At 42.8% G+C, this 23,704-nt stretch overlaps 1 protein-coding gene across 6 annotated transcripts in view; it reads right to left on the bottom strand.

Annotated features, from left to right (window-relative positions):
• TAOK3 (TAO kinase 3) overlaps positions 1-23,704 on the bottom strand; it is a 94,734-nt gene that overhangs the window by 20,290 nt on the left and 50,740 nt on the right. For 5 of the 6 annotated variants that reach the window (XM_060785423.2, XM_060785422.2, XM_060785420.2 and 2 more), the window contains exons 13-14: positions 21,412-21,618; positions 9,739-9,873 (exon numbers count right to left, since the gene is read on the bottom strand). In XM_060785423.2, coding sequence (XP_060641406.1) covers positions 9,739-9,873; positions 21,412-21,618 — 342 coding nt within the window. The remainder of the gene's footprint in view (positions 1-9,738; positions 9,874-21,411; positions 21,619-23,704) is intronic. The other variant, XM_060785425.2, reaches the window with a different exon arrangement.

Here is a 23,704-nt window from a genome sequence, read left to right on the forward strand (position 1 = left end):
TTGAGAGCTTCTCAATCTATCTGGAGGAGGGGGATTCCTCTGCGTCTGAATAGAGACCAGAGCAGCTAGTGTCTGTGCTAGAGAGCCTTCCGTTGCTCTCTCTTGCAGCCCCAAGTGGGCGTGGGCGCGCGTTCGCTGCTAGCAGCCTCTTGACATATGCACAGCAAGGGATGTCAACCAAGCATCAGGAAACCCAACCGCGGCCTTCCCACAGAGACTCCACACAAGAACCCCTGTCCCCCCACCCCCAAAGTTTTTAATGATCCAAACTAATGGAGTATTGGGATGACTTTATGGAGGAATCATGCGGTCCTCTCAACTAGGCTCCTAGGCAGCATTGCCAATGTAATGTCCAAGGCGAGGTTCAAGTTATGGGGCCAGCTAAAAATCCAGGAGGCATTCATAATAAAATAGTCCATAATGTATGTACACACACACAATTCGTGATGAATCAGGATCTTTCTATGCTTCCCTGCCAAAACTCATTAATTTGGTTTTGGAAGGGCAGAGGTGGGAAGCAGAACAAGTTCAGAAGGGAGACTGCATCTGAGAGGATTCCTTGTCTTATTGAGGGGATTGAAACTCCCCAAAGCATGCCTGGGTCTTCAATAACAGCCCTCCAAATTTGTCTGGAGTTACTCAAGATCACTGGCCCGTGGTTCAAGAGTCTTAAAAACAGTGCCACTATCTTCCACTGTCTCAGAACAGAGCAGAGCTACCTGTAGAGTGCATCTTCATAGAAGCTGAATACTGAAGTATCTGAGGGAAAGCACAACTACTGGGAAGGAGGTTGCTCAGGCTTTCCCCCACATCTGCCCCATTATGCCCAATGGCACACTTAGCACCAAGCATCTTGCGATGTAGATGTAACGTTGTGGATAAGGAAAGGAAAAAGTTTGGAAGTCCTTGGTTCAGAACTCACCTCTGCAGCGAACTCACCAGTTGAGACCTCCTTCCTCAGCTTTCCATCTACCAATGGGCATAAAAAATCCAACCTACATTATAGAGCTTCGAATACTCTAAAGCAGTGGTGTCCAACTTTGGGACCTCCACTTGTTTTGGACTTCAGCTCCCAGAATTCCTGACCATTGGACAAGCTGGCCAAAACTTCTGGGAGATGAAGTCCAAGAACCTGAAGAACCAAGGGTTGGACATTACTGCTCTAAAGAATGGTTGGGGAACCTGTTGCTTCAGACAGAGATTATAGCCCTTGTTTCAATTTTCTGGCTCCACCAAGCTGCATCATAGGACCCTCCTGAGAAGTCAGCTTCAGCAGGCTCTTCAATGTTGATCCAGCAGCCATGCCATCAGGCCAACATATCTTCTAAATGACTTCACCATGAATGTCCTTGCCTTACTTTCCCCCCCTTCCCAATCCCCTTTTCCTTTTCTGTAATATTTTTAGAGTGTAAGCCTGACTATAGATCTTGTTCTTTTACTAGTGTGTAAGCTACTATGAGAGGACATCCAGCTGCTAGGTGGGATTTGTCACTGTGATGTGCACTCATTGACTCTGATTTATGGAGACCCCCTTCCATGTTGTTTTCTAGCTATGCTTTCTGCAGAGGGAGGCTTGTCATTTTCCTCCTCTGAGGCTGAGAGAGTGGGATTTGCCCAAGGTTGCCAAGGGGGTTGCCATGATTGAGCCTTGGTCTCTCAGCATCCAACACACAAAACCACTACACCACCATGGTTCTCATGTTATAGATAGACAAATGTCATGGCGTACTCGGTTCCGTTCCAAAAGCCCTCTGCAAACATTCCGTTCAGGCTTCTAGCAAAAGCAAACTACTCTTCTTCTTCTTTTTCTTCTTCTCATCATCATCATCATCATCATCATCATCATCATCATCATCACCACCACCACCACCACCACCATCATTTTATTCAACTTTTCCCCAATATTGTGACTCAAGGTGGCTTACTGAATAGTTAAACCAGAGCAAACTAAAAGCATACAAAATTGCCAGTAATATATAATATGTAAGTTACTTTAATAATCTATAGATTTGAAATTTTAAAATTCATTAAAATACAAGATATAAAAAAACCCACAACACACCATAAACGCTCCTTGCAGTCTGTTCCTGAAAGCCAGTGGGAATAGGGAAAGTTTTGATTTTAAAAGGAGAGCAAGGAGGGAGCCTTGCTGGTCTCTCTAGGGAGGGAGTTCCATAGTCTGGGAGTAGCCACTGAGAGAGCCTTCTCCCTTGGTCCTATCAAAAGTGGGTTAGAATCAGAGAGAAGGTCTCATTACTACTTTGGGCTACCAAAGAAACTGATGACCTTTTGGAAGCCATTTAAATAAGGAGGAAAAGGAGAGACTACACAAGGGTTTTCTCTGTTGGTTTTCTCTGTTGCTTAACACTGGCTTGAGCCCTGGAAGCAACCCCTGGAAGATAAGTCCAAAGGAATCTGGTCTCTTAACAGAACCCCTTCTTCCTGCTCTACATTAACTCTTGTCCTCATCATCCCCACAGTAACAATACTACTAATTGGACGCAACCCCCACCCCCCCTCTTTTTCTGAGTCACATTGCTTACAGACTTTGCCATAGGAGAGGGTGAGTTCAGATGAGAAGCTCTCTCCTTTGGTGACCTCTTTTGTGAGGACATACACAAATACCTCATTTAACTTGACTACAATGCGGCGATCACCATTGATGTCCCTAAGGGAACAGCGGGAATGGATTTTAAAACCTGATATGGAAAGGAGAAAAAGCGTGATTCATGGAGAGAAAAGATGAACGGCTGGACTGGCTTCAAGAGAACGCAGGGGTTTTGAAGTTAAGTGATACAAGGAACTCCCCTTTTATCATGTCAGGCCTAGCGGTGCATCTTGCTCAGAAGTGTCCACCCTTTTTCTGGGTCCCAGACGGAGAGCGTCTTTCAGCCCAGTTAACAGGCAATCCCTTCGATGGGAAATGAACCTCAAACCAGGGATGGGGGAATGTTTCACATTTGTAAGTTAACTGACCAGTGGTGGGGTGGTAAACTCTTAAGTCTGCTTCTATTATAAGAGCCTCCATAGCCATGGTTTCATGGAAAGTTACGAAACACAGATAGCTTACTAGTCAGTTCTGGCAGTTTTCATCTGAACTAGGAACAAATCTTTTGTAAAGTGAGTGGCTTCTAACTGCCCATGTGAGTCCATGCTTTGCATTGCAACTCACAGCAATATGCTGTTGGGAAAATCCATGTTTTCTCCAGTTACTATGAGGATTTTGGCTACACTCGGAAGAAAACAGGAGCTTGAGTGGGCTGGCAGATGGTATCATTGTCCATGCTATCCAAAGTTCCAGTGTTTTGAGCATGTGAGTCCTGCCTCCATTAGATCACTGGAACCAAACTCATTTTTTTTTACTTTCCAGACTACTGTGTGGTTCATAATCAAGCTATCCATTGGATTACCAATGTATCGGATTTTCCCAATACAGTCTTTGGCTCAAAAATGTGTATGTAAGAGCAGGTTTCATACAAAAATGCAAATTCTTGCACAGGTCTGGGTGGAGTCAAACGAGGGAGACTCCTCTTATTTTCATATATATTTATAGAGGTAAGGTCTATGCTCTTAATTGTTTGCTTGAGGGACATTTAAGGTTTAAGAAAGGTTTCTGAATATGGGGGGTTGGGGGCTGTTTGCAGGATGAAGAAAAACACACAAAAAGAGGAGGTGGGCCTTATGGAATAGCTTGAGGTTTACAGAGGGTGGGATTAGGGAGAAAGGAAAGGACATTTTGAAAAGGAAATGCCTTTCTTTGGAAAGCTTCTCCTTTCAAATAGGCATGGGGCAACAAAGCTTGTAGGAAGGAACCTGTAAGGACCTACACAAAAACGTGGAAGAGCATTTCTAGTCTTTACAAGACACACCTCTCTTTCAGGTCAACAGAAAGGGGAAGGTTTTGGGATGAAGAACGGATTCAACTTGAGAAAACCCGCACTTGGCATTCCATATGAAGCGAAAGGACAGAGGTTGAGGATGAGTGGATTGCCACAATCATGAGAAATTTATTGCTGGGGTGGTTTCTAGAAATGAGGAAAAGAACAGGGGTTGCACCAGAAACGTTCTCATCTAGTGTTGGGGGGAATCATTTTTAACTTGGTACAACATGCCCCCTTAGTTTTAAAAGCCACACCCTCTAGAGATTTCCTTCCTTACCTGGCATCCTTAGTAGGTTAGAATAAATGTACAGGTGAATAAACAACACAGACAACTGTGCTCAGTTGCTTTCATTGGTTCTGGAAGCCACTGAGCATGGATCCCATATTGAGTTATTAGCTATATCCAATCATGCCCTCCAACTGTCCCAATTTGGCAGGACCCTTCCCAGTTAATCATCTCTCATCCCACTTTCTCAACTGCTTTCAAAAGGTCCTAGTTGCAGGCTCTTCTCACTACAAAAGCAAACTTCTGCCAACTAGTCTATTCTTCCTTTGGCTATCTTGACCACACTCCAATTTTGTTCTGCAATATGTGCCTCAGTTTTCAATCTGTGTTGGAAGGTGTGTCTCTGTGTGTATACAAATAAGTATAGTTCTGTGCTCATGGTGGGTCAGCTGACTATAATGAAAAGCCTCCTTTTCATGCAGTCTTATTATCCTTACCTTGTCAAATAATGGCTGTGGGACTACCCACATTTGGTATTAGGGGGAGTGATCATCAGGGTGACAAGGAATGGCTGCCTCTCAAACATCTCCCCAACTGAGAGAAAGAAATCCAAACACAAAAATGAGCTTGATCTGGGCAATGGTGAAGTCAAGATATTCCTGAGATACAGGACTGTTATCTCCTGACTATACAAGTTTGGCATGCCACCTCTTTGACATGACATGTCAAGAAAAATGGGAAAGAAACCAAAACAAAAGGGAACTAAGGTTACCAGTACAAACAGCAGAAGTGGAAATGTGACACAGAAGGAAAGACTGGGCTCCAAACATGAGACCAAATACGCACAATAAAGGAATCCCGGGGAACTGGCACTTTCAAAAGTAGAACATAAGCATCCATGGACCAGAGGCCACTTCATAAGATGCATGAGACCACATCTCAAGTTGAGACAGTTGTTATGGACATAAATGTAGGGAGGAGAGATTTGCTGCAAGATCAGAGAACAAAATGCAAGCAATGCCAAAATTGGAAGTTGTATGACAGCTCCCTTGTCAAATAATTACAATGACCATTTATCAAGTAATGATGAATGATGAATACACTGGCACTGGTCAGCTAGACTTTGGTTAGGCTTGACACTCCAGATTGGCCTCCTAAATACACCTTCCAAATAGCACCCATGCCATCAAAGCACTCATGTACTTATGCGAACTCCTCCAACATTCTAGCCATCCTCCCAAGACACTCGCTCTGACTTAGAACACAGAATCAAATTCTGGTTAAAGAGAGGTGCATATCCTGGCCAATTTAGCATTCAGCAAGAGGAGGCGGTCTTTGGTCCTCCAGATGCTTTGGCCTACAGCTTCTACCAGGCTGACCCAGTATGGCCAATGGAAAGGCATGGGGACTTGTAGTCCAAAACATCTGAATTTCAGAGTCAATAAAAGCAGTAGCTCAAAAAAAGCAGAACTGACCAGGGAAACTTAGATCACCTGTAAGTTGAGAGTACATCCAGTGAGCATGAGTACTCTTCCACTAGTTTGGAGATGGGAGGAACCTTTCTCCACTCCATGCAGTTCAGTTAAGGTGAGGAGGCAATTAAAGAAAGAAAGAAAGAAAGAAAGACTAAAATAATAATTAAAAAACAATGGTTGGGTGTCTTTCTTGAAAATCTGGGAGGAGGAATGTTCTGATGACACTGCCAGTAAAGTCCAGTTAGTTTAGACTTTGGGACGCTTGGGTTGAAGATGGGAAGCCCTTCATTTGAGGATTAAAAAGGGACAGAACAGAGGAGGCTGGAATGAAGGCCTATGGGACATACAACGTTCTCCCCGCCCCCTGCTTTCAAGATGACAAGTTCAATACACTTCCTAGTACTTCGAAATGGGCAGCTTCTCATGTGGCATACAGTGGGGCTCTTACCTTCCAATGGGAAATGCCTCTCTAGCAATCTTCCATTTCTTAGTAAAGAGGGGAAGAAGCCATTAGCAGGCTCTTCAGCTTGAGAGTGCTTACAAGTGGTGTGAAGGGGCGGGGGGGGGGGGGGGGGGGTAGGCTTCACCAAGCCAAGCTGCCCTGGTAAAGATGTATGTTTCATAGCCAGTACTCAGCCCCTAAGTGGTTAGACTGGATAGGCTCACACCACTCTAGAAGATGGACATTAGTTCTGTGTTGTCGCTTGTCAATCTTGTATCCCTGAATTGTCTTTTGGTCCAAGGATAGGAATAATGTGTCAAGACGTTCAGGTGTCAAAAAACTTTTTCTCACCTGTTTGGAGTACCTTTGTGAAGACCTAGACACCTTTTGTTTCTCTTCAAAACTGGGGATTTAAAAATATCTATTACACTGTCTCCATGACTGAAAAGAAATCTTAAGAACAGAACACTGACAAGGGACTGTGAAGGGGCTGTGACAAGTGACAGAAGGAAGGGCAAGAAAAGGATGGTCAAAGCCAAGAGAAAGCGATATCCTGAGCCTTGAGGTTATGGAAACTAGCATGGAGGAGGATAAATAGACATGAAGGGTCAACATGACTGATGGACAAGATACTTCACTGAAGATGAGCAAAACGGTCTAGACTAGTGGAATCAAACTTGTGGCCCTCCATTGGTTTTGGACTTCAGCTCCCATAATTCCTGACCATTGGATAAGCTGGCTAGGGCTTCTGGTAGTTCAAGGGTCAAATAACTGGAAGGCAATCTGTTTGACACCTCTGGTCTAGACACTGTATCTCCATACTCACCTGTGTTTACCAAGGCAGGCTCTCTATTATGTAGAATGCTTATGAAGCTGTTGGACCAAAGTCATAGTGGGCATAACAAGTTACAAGACAAGTTAGTCCTTTCCGCCTCCCAAGCCATGCTTTTGGTGTGCTGGCAACTGAAGGCCTCCTCCTTACACATGACTGTGAGCTCAGGTGGCCAGAGCTGACAGAAATGGAGCCCAAACTGAGAAGCAAGAAGAGATCATTCTCAAGGGAGCCTGGGTAAGCAAAAACAGATAATATGGGGAGTCCATCAGCACCCAGCGAGGCCTGAGCATGCTCAATGGCCTCCAGAAGCCAAGGAACACTGGGGATGGTGTAGAGGAACCCTAAGAAACTGGAATGGAGATGCTTAGTGTGAACTCTGCACAGCTCATAGTATCCTGGAAGTTAGAAAGGGTGGCCAAAATCCTAACCAAGAAGTGGACAGTCCACTTTGATATTTGGTGGTAATATTTATGTATATCATTGAAAACCATGAGGGAGACGCTTAGGCAGAATATCTTTTTTTTTCCCAATAGGCCGGCCTATGCTTCCAAGCATTAAATAGAGAGAGAGCTGGACATCCACATGGCACTCAGAAGCAAAATTACCTGTAATGCTAGCTGGAGATAATAGTTGCAGACATGGAAGGAGCCAGCGCCAGAGGTAATACACCAGTGGGCAGCTGGCTATTTCATTCTCTCGCAGATAAGTATCTTGGGTCATGGTAACCTCTTCAAGCATCATGATACTTCAAACTGCTGCCCAGCCAGTAATATGATATTTAATAGCAAATGTGCTCCAGCAGACATTACAATTTTGGAAGATTGCTTCTGAATGCTGACAATTGGGTGTAAGTGAGTGTTCCAGATTTTTATATATTCCCTACTTCTAGGATACACTCTGACTGTGGATGAACCTGAGATAGTCAGTATCCATGTGTAAATGCTGATGTTCATTAGTATTTGGATAAAGGAGAGGCTGACAAAGATGGTGCTATAGCACCAGTGTTAAAATCTGCACGCTGTTCCTTCCCCCTTTAGAGAGGCCTAAGCTAGGGCTGACTGGCGTTTTCAACCAAGAGTTCGCTCATGGCTGGACAGCTCCACCAGCTCCCACTGAATTGGGCCCATTCTGATGGCAGGAAAGGTCTCTCTGGATGCCATGGGGTTCACTACCAGAGAAGAGAAAACAGAGGCCTCTGTTCAAAGGCGGTGTAAGACATGCTGCTTTGAAGGCTGTTCTTCCACGCCCATACATCCAGGTCAACCTGCAAGTTCCAGAGGGAGCTCTTCCCGATGCCAGAGGAAACTATATCATACACAGACACACATACACACCCCTCCCAGGATCCATGCCAGCAAAGCATGAGACTCTATGAAGGGTGGGGGGACAGCTCCTCTGGCTACACATTCCCTCTCCTCAACCCACCTTTGTCTGGGGCTCAGGAGACCTTTTGCTGTGCTTCTGAAGATGGGAGTGAGGTTTAGGGAGAGCCGTGGAAGGGGAAAATGGCAAAAGGAGAAAAATCATTCAGAGAGAAGTCAAGACAAAAAAAAAAGGGGGGGGGGAGGACGATCCATTGTAATTTCTGGGCTGGCTCAGGATGATGTCATAATGGCAGGCAGCAAATGCAATGGCCAAATGCTGGGCACCCTGTAAATCTCTCTGCCCATGTGACCTCTAATACTGATTTGGCCGAAATACCCAAAGATTTTGATGGTTTTCCTATGGAGGAGAGCCTTTCTGGGTTGCGAGGTGCCCCACAAACCCCCTCCTCCACCCACGGGTGGGATGCTGCTGCCAATTGCCAGCCCTGTGTGTGTGTGTGCGCGTGTGTGCGCGAGGCGAGTGTGTGGTGTGTGAAGAGGAAGGCTGGGGGAGGCGGCACAGACCTCACTCTCTCCCAGCACACACCCCTTTTGCTACTACAAAGACATCACTAGCAATCACATTTGCAATAGTACAAATGCTGCCTGAACCGCCGCCGTGGCCGCCACCATCACTGCTGTCACCAACGTCCCCTCCTCTGCTGGCTTTCCTCGGCGCCTCCCTTCAAAACAAACAACTCCCCCTCCCCCAAATAAAAAATAAAAAATTTAAAATTAAAGTAACCCCCTCCCTGAATGAAAGCAAACCAAAAAAACCCCTCCTCTGATGGTTTTTGGGTCCATCTCGGTGTCAAAATGGGAACAATGCAGTCCGCCGTAAAATGAATGAATGAGAATGAATGAAAGCAAACAGCCTTTTCACCATGGGAGGCAACCACGGTTCCTTCCGCTGGTCAAATCCATCAGCCCTCATTAAAATTACAATCATCAATAGCTTAGACTCAGTCAGCTCTGACCCCCGCACTCCCCCTCCCTGACTCCCAGCCCAGACAGACAGAAATGATATTCCACCAAAAAAAAAAAACCAGAAAAAAGAAAATGGATGCATTCGCCACAACCCAATCCAAAAAAGCTCATAGATGCACATAGGCACACATGTGTGCATGGATGTGCATGCATGTCTCCTTCTTGGTGTTGTTTGTATGTGTGTGTGTGTGTGTATAATATATATATCCCCATCCAGCCTTCTTCCCCCTCCCCCCTCCCCAAAGCCATGTTGAAATTTCCAAAGGCTGCAAATAATTCTGACGGCTAAGCAATATTTCCACAATATCCCAGAAAGACAAAAACATCACTTGTGCAATATCGAGTTGCTATGCCAACACAAAAAAGGAGGAAAAAAAATAAAGGGGGTGGTGGAAAGGAGAGGATTCCTGACCCCTTCCCCAGACTGACAGAGTCACATCGGAACAAGGAAGGGAGGGAGGAAAGGAAGGAGGGGGGGGGGCGACAGAAAGGGAGGCTAGTGGGGCAAGGGGTGTGGTGGCTGCTTACCAAAGATGCTGATTTGATTGTGGCAAAGCGTTCTCGGTTCCGGTAGTGGAGGGCCTGATTCTGGACTGAGTGGGTAGGCCGCAGCTCAGGCCTGCGCTCCCCGTGGCCCACCTCATCCCTTATGAATACATGATCCTGCAGAAATGGATAAAAACAAGGAGAAAGTCCGGTTGTGCTCTTTCTTCGCCGGCTGCCTCGCTCTCGCCCCTCTTTTTGCACAAGCCCCGCTGTTTGAAATGCATAGTTTGGCTCTCTCCTAGTCCCTGCAGCTCTCACAGTACAAAATGAATAAGCAACACATTGCAGCCTTCAGTTAGGAATGTCAGCTGATCGCTAGTGGGATGCCTTCTGAATCCCTGGCAGAAGAAAATCTCGCTCGCTCGCTTTCTTTCTTGCTTGCTTGCTTTTTTTTAACCTCCAAGAATTACATATGTGCAAAAGAGAGAGTCAGAAACACAAAGCACCACCGCAGAGCAGGAAGAGTCCTCAGAAGAAGAGCTTGCTTAAAACACTGCACCCAAATAATCCCTTTAAAAACATGGTTTCCATGGCTAGCAAAGATGCTGCTGCTGCTACTGCTGCTGCTCCTTCTCCCTGTGAACACAGAAGCAAGGATCTGCCACATTCCCTTCTTCCCAGCCTGGATTTGTCCTCCTTCTCCTCGGCGCTTGCTATCTTTCCCGGAGAAGAAGCATTTCTGCCTCCAAAAGCAGAGAGAGATGCGGCTTGGCGGAGAGCAGCCTTTCCCTCTCCCGCGCGGTGGGCTTGTGCTGAAAAGACTCTGTGACCACTCAGGGATCCTGCTTTCTAGTCATGATCGTGCACGGTTCTAGCATTTTCTCTCCATAGCCTTGGAAAGGAGGGTTTTTTTACATTTAAAGAGACAGAACACCCTTTTGTAGAAATAGTTTGGGTCTCCTCTCATATGGCCAGGGGTTCAGACAACACCAAAAAGGCACAGTCCAGTACCCTGATGCTTTGCATACCCAGAAACATCTCCTTCAATGGCTACATGTGTCAATGAAAACCTGGGATGTTTCCAGGGCATCCTGGATCTCAAAAGCACAACTTCCTTTTCCAGCTCCTCTATGGGCATGGCTTTAGGTGCCATAAGCCCCTCGGCCTCAGTTGCTTATCTGCACAATGGGACTATGGCAGTAATCTACACCAAGGGTGGGCCATTTCCAGCTCATATCATCCATGTTCATTTTTACAAGATGCACCAAGCAGAGTCAGCTACACTAGATACACACTGAGACTTAAAACCTCCAAAAATAAGAACAGGAATTCATTTCCAAGATCAAGACTAAATTGAGCTCATAGTCCTTTTCATAAAATTAGCTCTGGTTATCTCAGGTCTTCATTTCAGTAGCCCAATTTTGAATGGTTACTATTGTTAATAACCAGATTTTGCCAAGATATTATAAGTTACCTGGAGATCAACTAGCAGCTCCCAATCTTGCTTTATTATGTTTATTTATATTCTGCTTTTTCTCTCCACAAGGAGAGAAACATGACCAAGACAACATGGCCCAACATGACCTAGAACCACTCAAGGGTTTCAGACAAATAATTGCATATACATGATTGCTACTGATCTATTATACATGCTCAGGTTACAACAGGCCACTACAAAGACTTTCATGCTCCATGCTTAGTGGCAAGTCTCTAAGCTAGGACAACTCAAACAATGTATTCTACATTTCTCAACGCAGTAAAGAAGAGTATTAGTTGTGTGTGTTTAAACAAAAATTGCACAATCCGACAGAGGTCCAAACAGTATTAGAGGATGTGGCAGAAGAATCCATCTAGTCCAGTGACCCAACATCAACCTGAATTCAGCATGATACCTTCAGGAGGTACCTAAAAAGAGCTATGGACTTGTAAAAGACCTAGGGCCAAGCACTATCATATCAGGCACAAAAAGAGAAACCAACATTAGGAAACAGTAGAGATGGCTAGAACATAGGTAAGAAAAAAATGCATGATGGACGCAATTGAACGTAAGTGAGGGCCCACCAATAGGCTTGTTCTGTGGCAATGATGGATGCCAAGAAACTGTTCTTGTCCTCTGACATTGCATCTTCCAAACGTTGTCTCACATAGCTTTTTCTTGTTGTGGCCCAAGATGTGCTTTCAGGCTAAATTACTTCTATAATGGAAAATTTGGTACCCGAAACAAAAATAACATGTAGAGAACAGGCATAGGTTCCCATACCACCAGAAAAGAAGTTCAACCACGTTTCAGTGATTTAAAAAAAAAATTAAAAAGAAAAGTTCAACCACAGTGATTTTTAAAAATTTAAAATGAACAATACACACGTGAAATGAAACAACCAGGTCAGCAAGCCTTGGCAAAAGAAACAAAAACATGTCAAACTTTCTAGAGACTACTTGATGACATTTTCCAAAATGCAATTACTTCTTGTTTCTGATTTTCTTACAGTTTTCATATTGGTGGCCAAAAGTATAGATGGATGCTTTTGTAACATACTGAGGGTATCTCGTGAGGCAGGCATATTTGTACATTTCTCTCTCTCTGTTTTGTTGTCCATGCATGTTCTGTAAGGCATGCTGGAGATAGCTGCTGCTTTCTTACTTGTTGTAGCCAAACATACTCAACTACAGAAGGATTGGCTAGAGCAGAATCCCAGTTTCTCACTGCTTAAGCTTTTCTGCACTGGTCTGCATTTCTTCTAACGACTTCCATCATTCTCCACATATAAATGTTGCTAAAAACTTTAAGACAGACTTTATACAAAAAAGTATTTTTTCAGGGGCTTTGTTACCTCAGGCAAGTCTATAGAGAAGTAGTTGATGCAATGGCTGACTTCCACAACATAGCTTCAATACTCTTTAGGGGTAAAGTTGTATTTGTCATGATTTGGACTCCATAGACAAAGAAGTTGGGAAAGATGCCTCCCGTGTACCATATGGTCATTTTGTTAAATATATTCACCTACTGGAGCTTGAGAACGTGGACACGTAGTTTGAACATAGAGGCTTGGCTGAACTCCATCCATCATTGCTCTTTGCAACTTAATGAATCTAGCAAGGATGGGATGTTCAACTGGATCCATGAATGTGTAAATGTCTCCTGAAAAACACTGTTTCTTTAGAAGATACACTTCTGCTCCTTCAGAGGTCCTACTCCGAGTGCCCTCACAGAGTGAAAAGAAATGTGACTATCATATTTGGACAGTGGTATCCCAGTTATGGAACAACTTTCTCCAAGATTTTCATTTAAGAGGTTTCATTCTGTTGAGCCACTGTTCACAGTTCTACATGATAATGTAGTCTGCTTCATTTTAAAATCGGTGAGGGCTGATGACTCTCCATTTTATTGTCTGTTTTATTCTGCATTTCAATTATTTTTGCTTTTGCCCATTGACACTAAATTAATGTATGTTACAGGAGGGCACACAAACATATATATGAATGCATATGACATACATTCTGGTACACACAGTAGGAGACAGTTGACACCCAATAAGGACTTTGAGCAGTGACTAACTTTGAATGCAACCCATCGTTGTGCATAAAACCAATGGACAAGATATTAATCTGAACACTGATACATTATCTTGCTGACTATTATAGATTGTCCATAGGTCACTGTGCTTCCCCCTACAGAGCAGTGAATGCTCCCCAAGCAGGTTAAGTAATTCTCCTGTTGAATATATGAGTTTGAGGACCCTTCAGTGAAAGCAAACAGATCACAGATGGACAACAGACCTGGTATGAAACAAAAGAAGTCCCTGAGTCTCTTCTCACCAGGATCTCCTGACCCTTTCAACTCATTGCAACTTCCATTATCCTGTTGTATGTGTAAATGGTTCAGGAGACAAAAGCCTGTCACTTTGCTTGAGACACATTACTGACACTCGACAAAAAAATCCATGAAATTGGAGGCTACTGTTGAGTTTAGAAGGTGCTGTGGCAAGTTAGTGGGTTATATAAATCTAATGACAGAGTCTCTGGGTCACTGTGACCAAAACACCTTGCTCCTCTAAAAACTTATCTTAAAATGAGAAATGGCACAGGAACAGCTCATTCTTGTTACTTAGCAGTCCTAAAGACCGCAACTACATTATTATCCCTAACTGCTAATGGGTTACCTTATGTACTTTTTGTATTGAGCAGGCTTTAGTAAAAAGCTCCAAAAGCTGCCCTCCCGCAATTCTTTTCATCTCTTACCAGTACATCATTTTGCAGGTCCAGCTGGATCCCATTGCTAAGGGTTTTTTTTTAATGCAATCTCTCCTCTATTAGCTGCAAGTTAAATGCAATTTAATATAACCAGATGTGCCCTTCCATGTCTAAGAACTTGAAAAGAACACTAAGCTCATATTGAAAGAATTCTATTGTAACACTGAGTTCCAGCTTAATAGGAAATTTGGGTACAAACATAATGTCATGTTGCTTACAGGGAGGTCCACATTTTCAGTCCCCCTAAGCCCACATACACTTTGGTGAGCCAGCCACCATTTGTGTGGGACCTTTTCTGCTCATTAGTACTGTTAAGTGTAGGGAACAACAGATGAGAATGCCGATGACAAAGCATTATCACTAGGGATCATATTTGGGAAAGCCTCATAAGCAAGACTATAGTCAGGATGGTTTTTCAAGCACATCCAAATGTGTTAGTTAGTAGATATGACCAAACCCAGTTCTAACAAAAAGAAGAAACTTAAGGCAGGACGGTCATTTCTAGCAATGGATTGAACATACTCCCTAGGATATCTAACACCAGCATTTCAATTTTATTTTATTTTCCTAAGGCAGAAGAAGCCACATTCCTAGGAAGGATGCCATATTTCTCTTGGAAAAAATCAACAGAGATCCTACTTGACAATAAGAAGTGACAACGTGTATCTTTCAAACCAACACACGAATTTACAAGGTAATTTAAATTTGAACCAGAAAAACGTCTAAAGAGCCCTGATTCAAAGTAAATATGGCTGTGTTCCAAACAATATATGTATAATATATATGTTTACCTATGAACATTCAGGATAAAAGGAGCTTGGAAAAACATGTCACCTTATTTGGAAGCTGGACAGGAGACCTGGTATGTGTTATGGACAGAGGGAAATCATAATTTGGCTAGCTTTTCAAAGAAGCCAAGTTTCCAATGACACTTAAACTATGTGGGTATACATAGGAAGGAGTCTAGTCATCACATGCATTTCAATGAAGCTAGCTTTTAATCAAGTATCAAGACTAAATATTTAATTTCAAGAAAATATGGCTGGGATCCCAGTGGAGAAAATCTCTCAGGAATCTATATTTAGATGGACATATGATCACTAATAGCACTGAAAACAAAACATGTCAGGGGTGGAGGTTGCAGCACCATTTTTGTTCATCAGAAAGCTCATTCTTCCTCGAATTAATTTTTACTTTGAGACTCTATTCTTGATCAAGGAACTCCTGGGGCACATGGACAGGACATCATATTGCACATATCCCAATGTAATGAGGATCCCCTCTCCTTCTGCAGAGCTCCATGCCACAGCCTTCTAGAGTTTTGGAAGGAGGTGATTAATTATGTATTTTAGCAGCCTTCATTTTTGTCCCTCACAGCTCTTCCATTAATCTGAAAAGATAACTCAACACCCTTTAACATTTTAATCCTGCTTTACCAATGATGTGTAGCTCCATACTGTCTATGTCCCAAGTTGGTTCTACTGAGAAGCCCAGAGTATGCCAAAAAAAGGCAAACATGGAACTGGAAAAGGGGTAGAGAGGTATTCAGCAGACAAGATTACAGGGAATGTTCTGGAGGACCTAGCAAAAATGTCCTATTGTTTCTTTAGTTAGAAGTTGCCTCCTGCATTGCTAGTTACACATTTGCATCTGCTGGAAGCTTTTAACGAAAGAATATAGAAGTCCATCAGATGTGTTAACTCAAGAGGACTCTGGGTGACAGAAATGGAGGAGTTGTTTATAGCTCCTGATTTGAAGACACCTAGTCTTCAGAAGAGAGCACTTTGTTTTCCCTTGCTCTAGGCTTAGGTTCTGTGACAGAACAGTTACATTCCAAGGATTTACTTCAATGAACAAATTTCAGCATTTCGGAAAAATACTGAACACAGTTGGCAATAGGGAAATAAGTTACAATTTTTTGAGCCCCGCATTAATAATACTGTTCACAAATCTATTTAGAAAATTTCAACAGTCTTGTATAAACCAGTTCTAGATTTATAGAATGGGATCACTTTAAACAGAGCACTCAGCCCAGAAGTGACCCTGACGCTACTGTTATTCCAATGGCATCTGATTTTTCATCTCGAACTAGTAATTTAAACTCATTGATTATGCTACCCAAGTTCCTTGCAAATAAAAAGCACAACTTTTGTCTAACCTCACCTAGATCCCCATAATTGATAGTTTATGACGCTTGTATTAATTACCAAACAACCTCCATGGAGGGAAATTATATAGGACAGCTCTTCATCAAAAGAAAATGTGGAGAACTCAACTTCATACCATTCTTCTTAGCTATCATTCCTTGGTTTGGTGTAACCAAAGCTAGTGCTAAAAGCCATCCTTGCAAGGCACGCATGAATGGGTCAAAAAGACATTATTCTCCTCAGTCATTTGTAATGTGGTAAGCATCCTTGAGTGCTTTTTCATGGAATAAGGCAGTTAGTTGCCATCACATGGATGAGGGAAAAAGGCATGGCTTAGCCTAGAGACGTTTCATACTGCCCTGTCTGAGCACAGAGCATGCAGCATTTGACAGTTCTTGGGGTCAAATCTGGGAAAAGTTTGGCTGAGGAACTATGATCAGTTACTGAACGGACTTCGTGCTCCACTCTTGCCTTCAATTTCCTTGAAATCCTCATACTTTCCTTGAGATCCAGAATCCTTGAGGCTTCTTCCTCGTTGGTCCCCTTGGTGCTCTATTATTTCCAACTCCTTGTGGCCTTTATCATCCTTCGGTTCTTCTGTAGAAATCCACAGCTTCTTCTTGACATGTTCTCCAAATGGGCTTTCTTTTTTAGCCCTAAGGATTTTCTCAGCACCTTTTCTCAGCACTTTATCCAGTCTTTTAAGCTGCATTATCCAGATTTCACAACTGCATCAAATAATGCTACCTGTTGATGGTTCTTTAATGTTTCCCTTTATGCCATTATCTTATCCAGGCATACATTAGTGATGTAGACTAATACCTTGAGTCATTTGATTCTGATTGTTTCTCACTCAGGGATATGAATGCCAGGAGAGAGAAAAATGAGTACCTGGGTTACCAGGTAGAAGGCCCACTCAGGGTTTCATCCATTCTGCCTTGATATCCTTCATGTGGGCTCCAGGAAATCAGCACAGGTCCATGGATGCTGGAACACTGACACACAGACCATTGGGTTTTCATTCCCAAATGGAGCAAATCCGAATTGCGATAATGTTCTTCTTCATTTAGAGCAGACTTACCTGTCTTCAATGTGCGATTTGGGTATAGACATCGTAGGCCCAGGAGACCTTGGTACCACTACTATTTTCGCAATGCATGTTCTATTGCATTCATTTCACTTGGAAGGCCGATGAGAGTATTGGAGGGCAACAAGTGCATAACCTTGTGGTGCATGCATACACCGTTTATTTTACATTTTGGCAGAATTCTAAAACTAGACATTTTCTGTGGTGTACTGCAAAGCTGTCCTCCAATTAAGAGTTACCTGGATGCAGCAAGAAATGGGACAAGGATGAAGATTCTTGACTTGCTCACACCTGAGCAGGAATTGGGTCTGATGTCAGGTCCCAAACAACTAGGCCCACTACAAAATATATCTATTTGTCTAGAAGTTGGAAAGGTGTTTTTTAAATACTACCACTCCCTAAAATTCTGGGAGTTTACTGTCTCGAAAATTCTGGGTGTTTATAGTCTCCAAAAGGAGACATTCCCAATCTCTGCTCAAGTCACATATGAAAATATGTATTTCTTTAGATGGATATGTCGAGCAAAGTTGGAGTCCTACCTCTATGTATTTTGGAAATGCAGCAATTTATACCACATTATTCATAACTGATGGGGGACAATGACGTGTAGATATACATAACATAAAATAAAAAGACTTTTTAAACAAAAGATTCCCCCCTTAATCAGATCTAAATTGCCTAGCAAAACAGAGATCTTGAGACAGAGTAAAAGCATACTAGAAATGGTAGGTCAGTATACTGCAGCACCAAAAAAGCCTAATCTACTGCTGGGAAAAGGACTGAAAGACTTAAGGAAGCCCAGAAAGGTGCTTCCTGTTATAAAGGACAGGTGCAGACTTATGTCCTTCCCAAGGACATCCGGGATGCCCCAACTCTGGCAATTTTTAGGAGGAGCCTGAAAATGTGGTTGTTCCAGTGTGCCTTTCCAGAATAATGAATTTCTCAGCAATATGTCCTCAAAATGCACTTTATTATTGATTTAGGATTGATTGATTTGCACGCCCTATCCCCTCCGAAAAATTTCCATCGCAGTTATATCCTACCTTGCTCATGCCTAGCATTATTTTTTAAATTTTACATTTTACATTTGGCCCAGCCTTAGGTTTTAAATGCTTGTTGTGTTACTGTACTGCTTTATTTTATTTTTGTTTATGAGATGTACTTTAACTGTTTTTGTTATTGTTTGTTGCTATTGTTCTATTATTGATGTGCTGTGGGTTCGGCCTCATGTAAGCTGCACCAAGTCCCTTGGGGAGATGGTAACGGTGTATAAATAAAGATTACTATTACTATTATTATTATTATTATTATTATTATTATTATTATGTTTGTTTGACTCCAGCTGTCCCACATGTAGGGGTTCTGGATGATATGAAAATGCACAACCATTTTGAACCATACCTGGAAGTCCCCCATTTCAAGGAAGAGAAATAGTAATCTTCTTTTCCTATAGAAGGGTTCTATGGGGTATGCATGCACCATATACCAGCTATGCAGTGCTCTACAAATCTGATAACTCTGGGTGGGGAAGAGGTGTGCCTCTAGAACATGGCCATATAGCCCGAAAAAACCTACAACAACCCGGTGTACTTCTCTATTTAGGGCACAGATACAGATTTCTATATATCTTAAAACTGAACCCCTGAAGCCCAATGTCTATGAAAATTTCAGCTTTTTTAAGTGAAAGAAAAGTTTAAACAATTTGGTGGCCCTCCCTTTTGGAGGAGAAATCACCAAGACATATTGGGCTGTGCATGTCGAAAATTCTAATAAAAAAAAAAAACCCTGCGCACCACACGGGTCCCATGCATCTTGACATGCGTAACATAATTCCAAAAATCAAAGCCATGTCATCACATTCCTCAACCCAATCACAAGAGATCAATGAAGGCGACAAGCAACCATCCACTTTTCGTAGCCCGTTTTGAAACTTTACAGAGTGACCACCTTTAAGTATGAATGGCTTCATTTTAGGAGGGGAAAAAATACTGAAGCATGGATACCTAATAAAGATTCTGCTGTTTGTGTGATCAGGGCTTTCGCTGCGACGGCTAACAATTTATGGCAGAACAGGAGATGAGTCAGCTTTTTAGAAGGCCCATCCTTCCGACAGTAGCATATTCTATCAACAGATGGCGAAATTGTTTTAAATCAAAGGGTTCTCCAAATGATATCCTCTGCTATAGTTCTCCCGGTTTTAGATTAGACTCTGAAGAGAGCACTGCTAAAGCAATTCGTGGGAGAATTTAGTCCAACAATCCATTACCGGACATGGCCTGGAATATGTACCTCTAGGAGACATTAAGCCAACAGGTCTCCTCCTTTTTTGCTGAACTGGACTTACACTGAGCCTGTAGGATCCACTTAGCTGCAAGTGTGCTTATTATTTTGGGCAACTAAACAAGTGGCTATAATATAGCAAGGCATTCCAAATCTTAATTTTGTAGAGAATGAAGACCTGTTATTGGTCCTGCACCCACTAATGATTTCATCTGAAAAATACATGAATTCTAGGGTTGTGCAAAGGGACAGAATATATCTGTGTCCACCATCTCTATGGTAAGCCCTAACTTTATCAGCCTCTATCCTACTGCAGGATCACGAAAATGTGTCGGTGTTTTAACACAAGGGGTATGCAATCCGGTGGAAGTGCCACTCCCAATGACCAGACAATAGCATCCATAGAATCTAGAGGGCACCAGGTAGACTACTCCTATTTTGGACTTTCACCATAAGGAAAATGCTCCACCACATTAGTCCTTCAGTTACCCCTTGGGAACTTCAGCCAGTTAGTTTCACAAAAGAATGTGGTATCTTCTAAATGTAAATGTATCAGATTTTATAAAAACCTTCTGATATTTGTAAAAATCCCACTCTTTATAATATGTGCCATGCAAATAACGTCTTGCATACTAAACTGACACTTCCCAACAGAGCATATGGAATATTAGGATTATTTCCCCAAAATAATGATTACTTCTGCTTACTTATATAGAACTTTCTTTGCCACTATGTTGTCCCAACTGCTCACTTCTGATAGAAATATGCCGTTCTTCCCAATTCTTGTCTTTTTCATGTTCCTCTCCAAGCTTGAGTATCTCAACATTCACTTTTCACTCAAGGTCACCTATAATTACTCCACTCTAGGCATAATACCAAACCTTGGGAAGACTCAGTTAAACACACCCCTCCAAACCTCTGCTTCTGGTTATGTTATCTACTTAAGACCAATGTGCCTTTATCACATGTCTATTGAACCTTTGGTGGGAGTGTTTTTTTCTTCAGCTGTCAGAGACTTAGCAATCTTTTCTCTCTGCTCAGTGAAATTATCAAAAGAACTGGGCTACTGTACCCAAGATCAGGATGCGCATTACCTGAAAACCACCTTGAAACTCTCACCAGAGACAAAAATGAGGCACACCACCATACATTTGACCATTCTCCTGCAGCAAAGGCCTCTGATATGGTCTAAACCAGGCCTCTTCAACCTGGGGTGCTCCAGGTGTTTGGGACTCCAACTCCCAGAAGCCCTAGCAAGCCTGTTCAATGGTCAGGAATTCTGGGAGCACTTGCAGGGTTGCAGGTTGAAGAGGCCAGGTCTAAACTTATTCCTCCAATGGAAGCCCCAATGCTAATATTGTGCTTTGCATCACTCTCAATGGACAAAGCAGAAAAAGAGAGAAACACCATACTGATGTTGACCCATAAAAACATACCTTCAGGAGGGTGGTCCAGTACGCTGTTAACTTGTCAAGAGGGAAAGCCAGGGGCATGTCAGGATTAGGTGTTGGAAATTGCTGAGATTATTGTATTAGCTTGATGGATATGACTGTTTCAATCAGTGTGACAACCACTTGGGGGGAAAGACAGATGTTCAGAAGACAAGGTGATGTTACAGGCAAGGATAAAAGGTGGACATGCAGTGCTGGGGTGCAAAACGGGAGAAAATACTGGAGAAGACTCTCTGAAAGGGCAATTCTTCCTTGTCTCCATTGACCTGTGGCAGCCCACAGATCTTATACACACCTCACTTTCTTAACACCACTACAATTGTGCCTCTTCAGCCTCTTCCTGGCATACCAGGAAACCCTGGCTGCAGCGCTAAACCTGGCCTTACTTCCCTTCAACTCGCTTCCCCAGTGAACTAAGCGTGCCTCAAGAGACCAGAAGGAGAAAGCGTGACAAAGCAAAGATCACCTGAGGCTGGGGAGAGAGCACCAGCAAACATACCTTCTTGTGCACAACAGAGGAAGTAGAATTAAGGGTGCTCTCGTCATCATGCATCATGACCAGCTCAGAGCTGCTCTCATCCAGGACCTCCTGAATGCTGTTGACACTGCTGCTCTGGCTGCCTGTGCTGACAGACATGCTGGGGATAGAATGGTTGCTGCCCAGACTGTCCATCGTCCTACTCAGGTTTGTCCCATGCTCACTGTCCTACAAAACAAGGGGCAGGAGGGTTAAACAAGACACCACAGAAGGCATACGGCCAAACACAGAATTCTGCAGCGGTGAGCATCCAGTTAAAGGCAACCCTGCAGAAAGGAATGCATTGGTTTTGATCAATTTCATGTTGATGGAGGCAAGGTGGGCTGAAGCAAGGAGGTGCGCCTTCCAATGCACTGTCTAAAAATTGTCCACTACATATCGTGTAAAACTTTCAAAATAGCCAGCCACATATTTTTCCTGGAGGTATGGCCACCCACATATTTTTCCTGGAGGTATGGCCACCTTACAGTGAAATCATCATTTCCATAAAGGCTGGACAGGGGAACAAATGAAAGACTGAAATAAGCTTTCCTTCTAAGAAGTCTTAGGATAGTTACTCTTCACCTCCCAAAGATAAACCTGGCAAAATCAAATTGAAAAAATTGAGGAGATTCCTGGCTAACTCTGGTCCCCAGTAATATTCTTGTGGGTCTTTTCATTTTAATAGGACAGTTGTCTCAATGTCATTTTAATAGGACAGTTGTCTCTGGCCTGTCACCTTGTTTGCTTCAACCTTTTTCTTCTTTTGGCACACATGGCTACATTTCTGGATAGGTTTTGAAAAGACGATAGGAGTCTTTTCAAAAATAAAGAAAATGGGAAGGAGGTCTCTGGATATTAGTGGGAATGTTATTTTTTGAAAAGCTCTAACAAAAATGGAAAAGGAGGAGAGGGGGGTAACAGATGGGAGTGGAATGAGATGGAAAACGATGGTCAAAACAATCACGGCTAATCAGTAAGAAGTCCGGAGTAGCCTCTCTTTTGGAAAATGGGGACATTCCTCAAAGGCACCAAATTCACTGTAAGTTTTAAATACAAACTGGTCCCTATTTTTTTCCATCCGTGTCTTGGAATTGGCCATTTGAAAAAACCAGCAATTACACCTGGTCTTCATTGACTTTGGGTATAAGGGGTCCTGAGCAAAGAGGAGACTACTGGCAGAAATTTGTCCTTGATTCCCTACCTCAATAATCCTGACTCCTCTGGGAGAAAAATGCTGGAACCTGAAAAAGACCCTCTCCTCCCAAAGGCAGCCTTCATACTGCGACAACTGGTGACTCGTGAGCCAGGATATCTACTTTGTCCTTTAAGATCCCAGTCAGGCTTGTCCAAACTGAGGCGGTCCAAAAAGGGCTGCCAACTTTAAGTCCTTTGTGCAAAACTGCTTACTTATTCATATAAGGATGGGCAACCGTATGGCCCATTATCCGCTCCCTACAAAATAGTATGTGTGTGTGAGAATAGCATACCCCAATGTGGGAGGATCTGATCAGTCATGTTTTCATTTGTGGAATTCTGTTCAATTTTAAAACCTCTATAGACCCTTTAAAAAACTACCCACAGAGGAGTAAAAAATGAGGGAAATCCTCACCTCGTATGATTATATTTATATGGGGCATATGGGATCTTTAGAGCACAAAAAGGCCATGTGGTCTACAGCCTGTAATTTTAAATTTCCCCCACTTACCTTCATTTTCATTTAACTCCAGGACACTATAACAAAGATGTTAATAGATAGCTTTTATTTCCTAAGGACCTCCAATACCATTCCATAAAAAACTGAGATGCTATCCTAAATTCCTGGGATCAAGCCAGAGTTTGAAAGGAGAAATTGGGACTCAATAGACTTGGAGAAAAAGGCCCCATGTTTTGGAAATGAGGGAGGAAGGAGTCCATTTCACTGACATTGCCTGCTCCAATCCCAGCACTGAAACTTGCTTAATATTTAACAGGTTAATATTTAAGGCTGAAATGAAAAGGAGGGTGTGCTTTTTTAAGAGCAAACATGTCAAAGCCCACAAAAGACACAGGAGTGACACACACACACACACAATTAAAAGGCAAAATGTCATTCTTTGTGAGCTGCTTTGGGAGAAAGATGGCATATAAAGGTAATGGAGAAATTAAAATTTAAAGACAGCATATGTCACAACAGCCATCTTTCTCATGAGACATTGTACAGCGCTCTTTCTCAATTCTGCAAACTTTAGAAAGTTAAGTTTTGTCTCAATGCCCCCAAGATGACTTACATTGT

Source organism: Anolis sagrei, chromosome X, assembly GCF_037176765.1.
Source record: "Anolis sagrei isolate rAnoSag1 chromosome X, rAnoSag1.mat, whole genome shotgun sequence".
NCBI lineage: Eukaryota > Metazoa > Chordata > Lepidosauria > Squamata > Dactyloidae > Anolis > Anolis sagrei.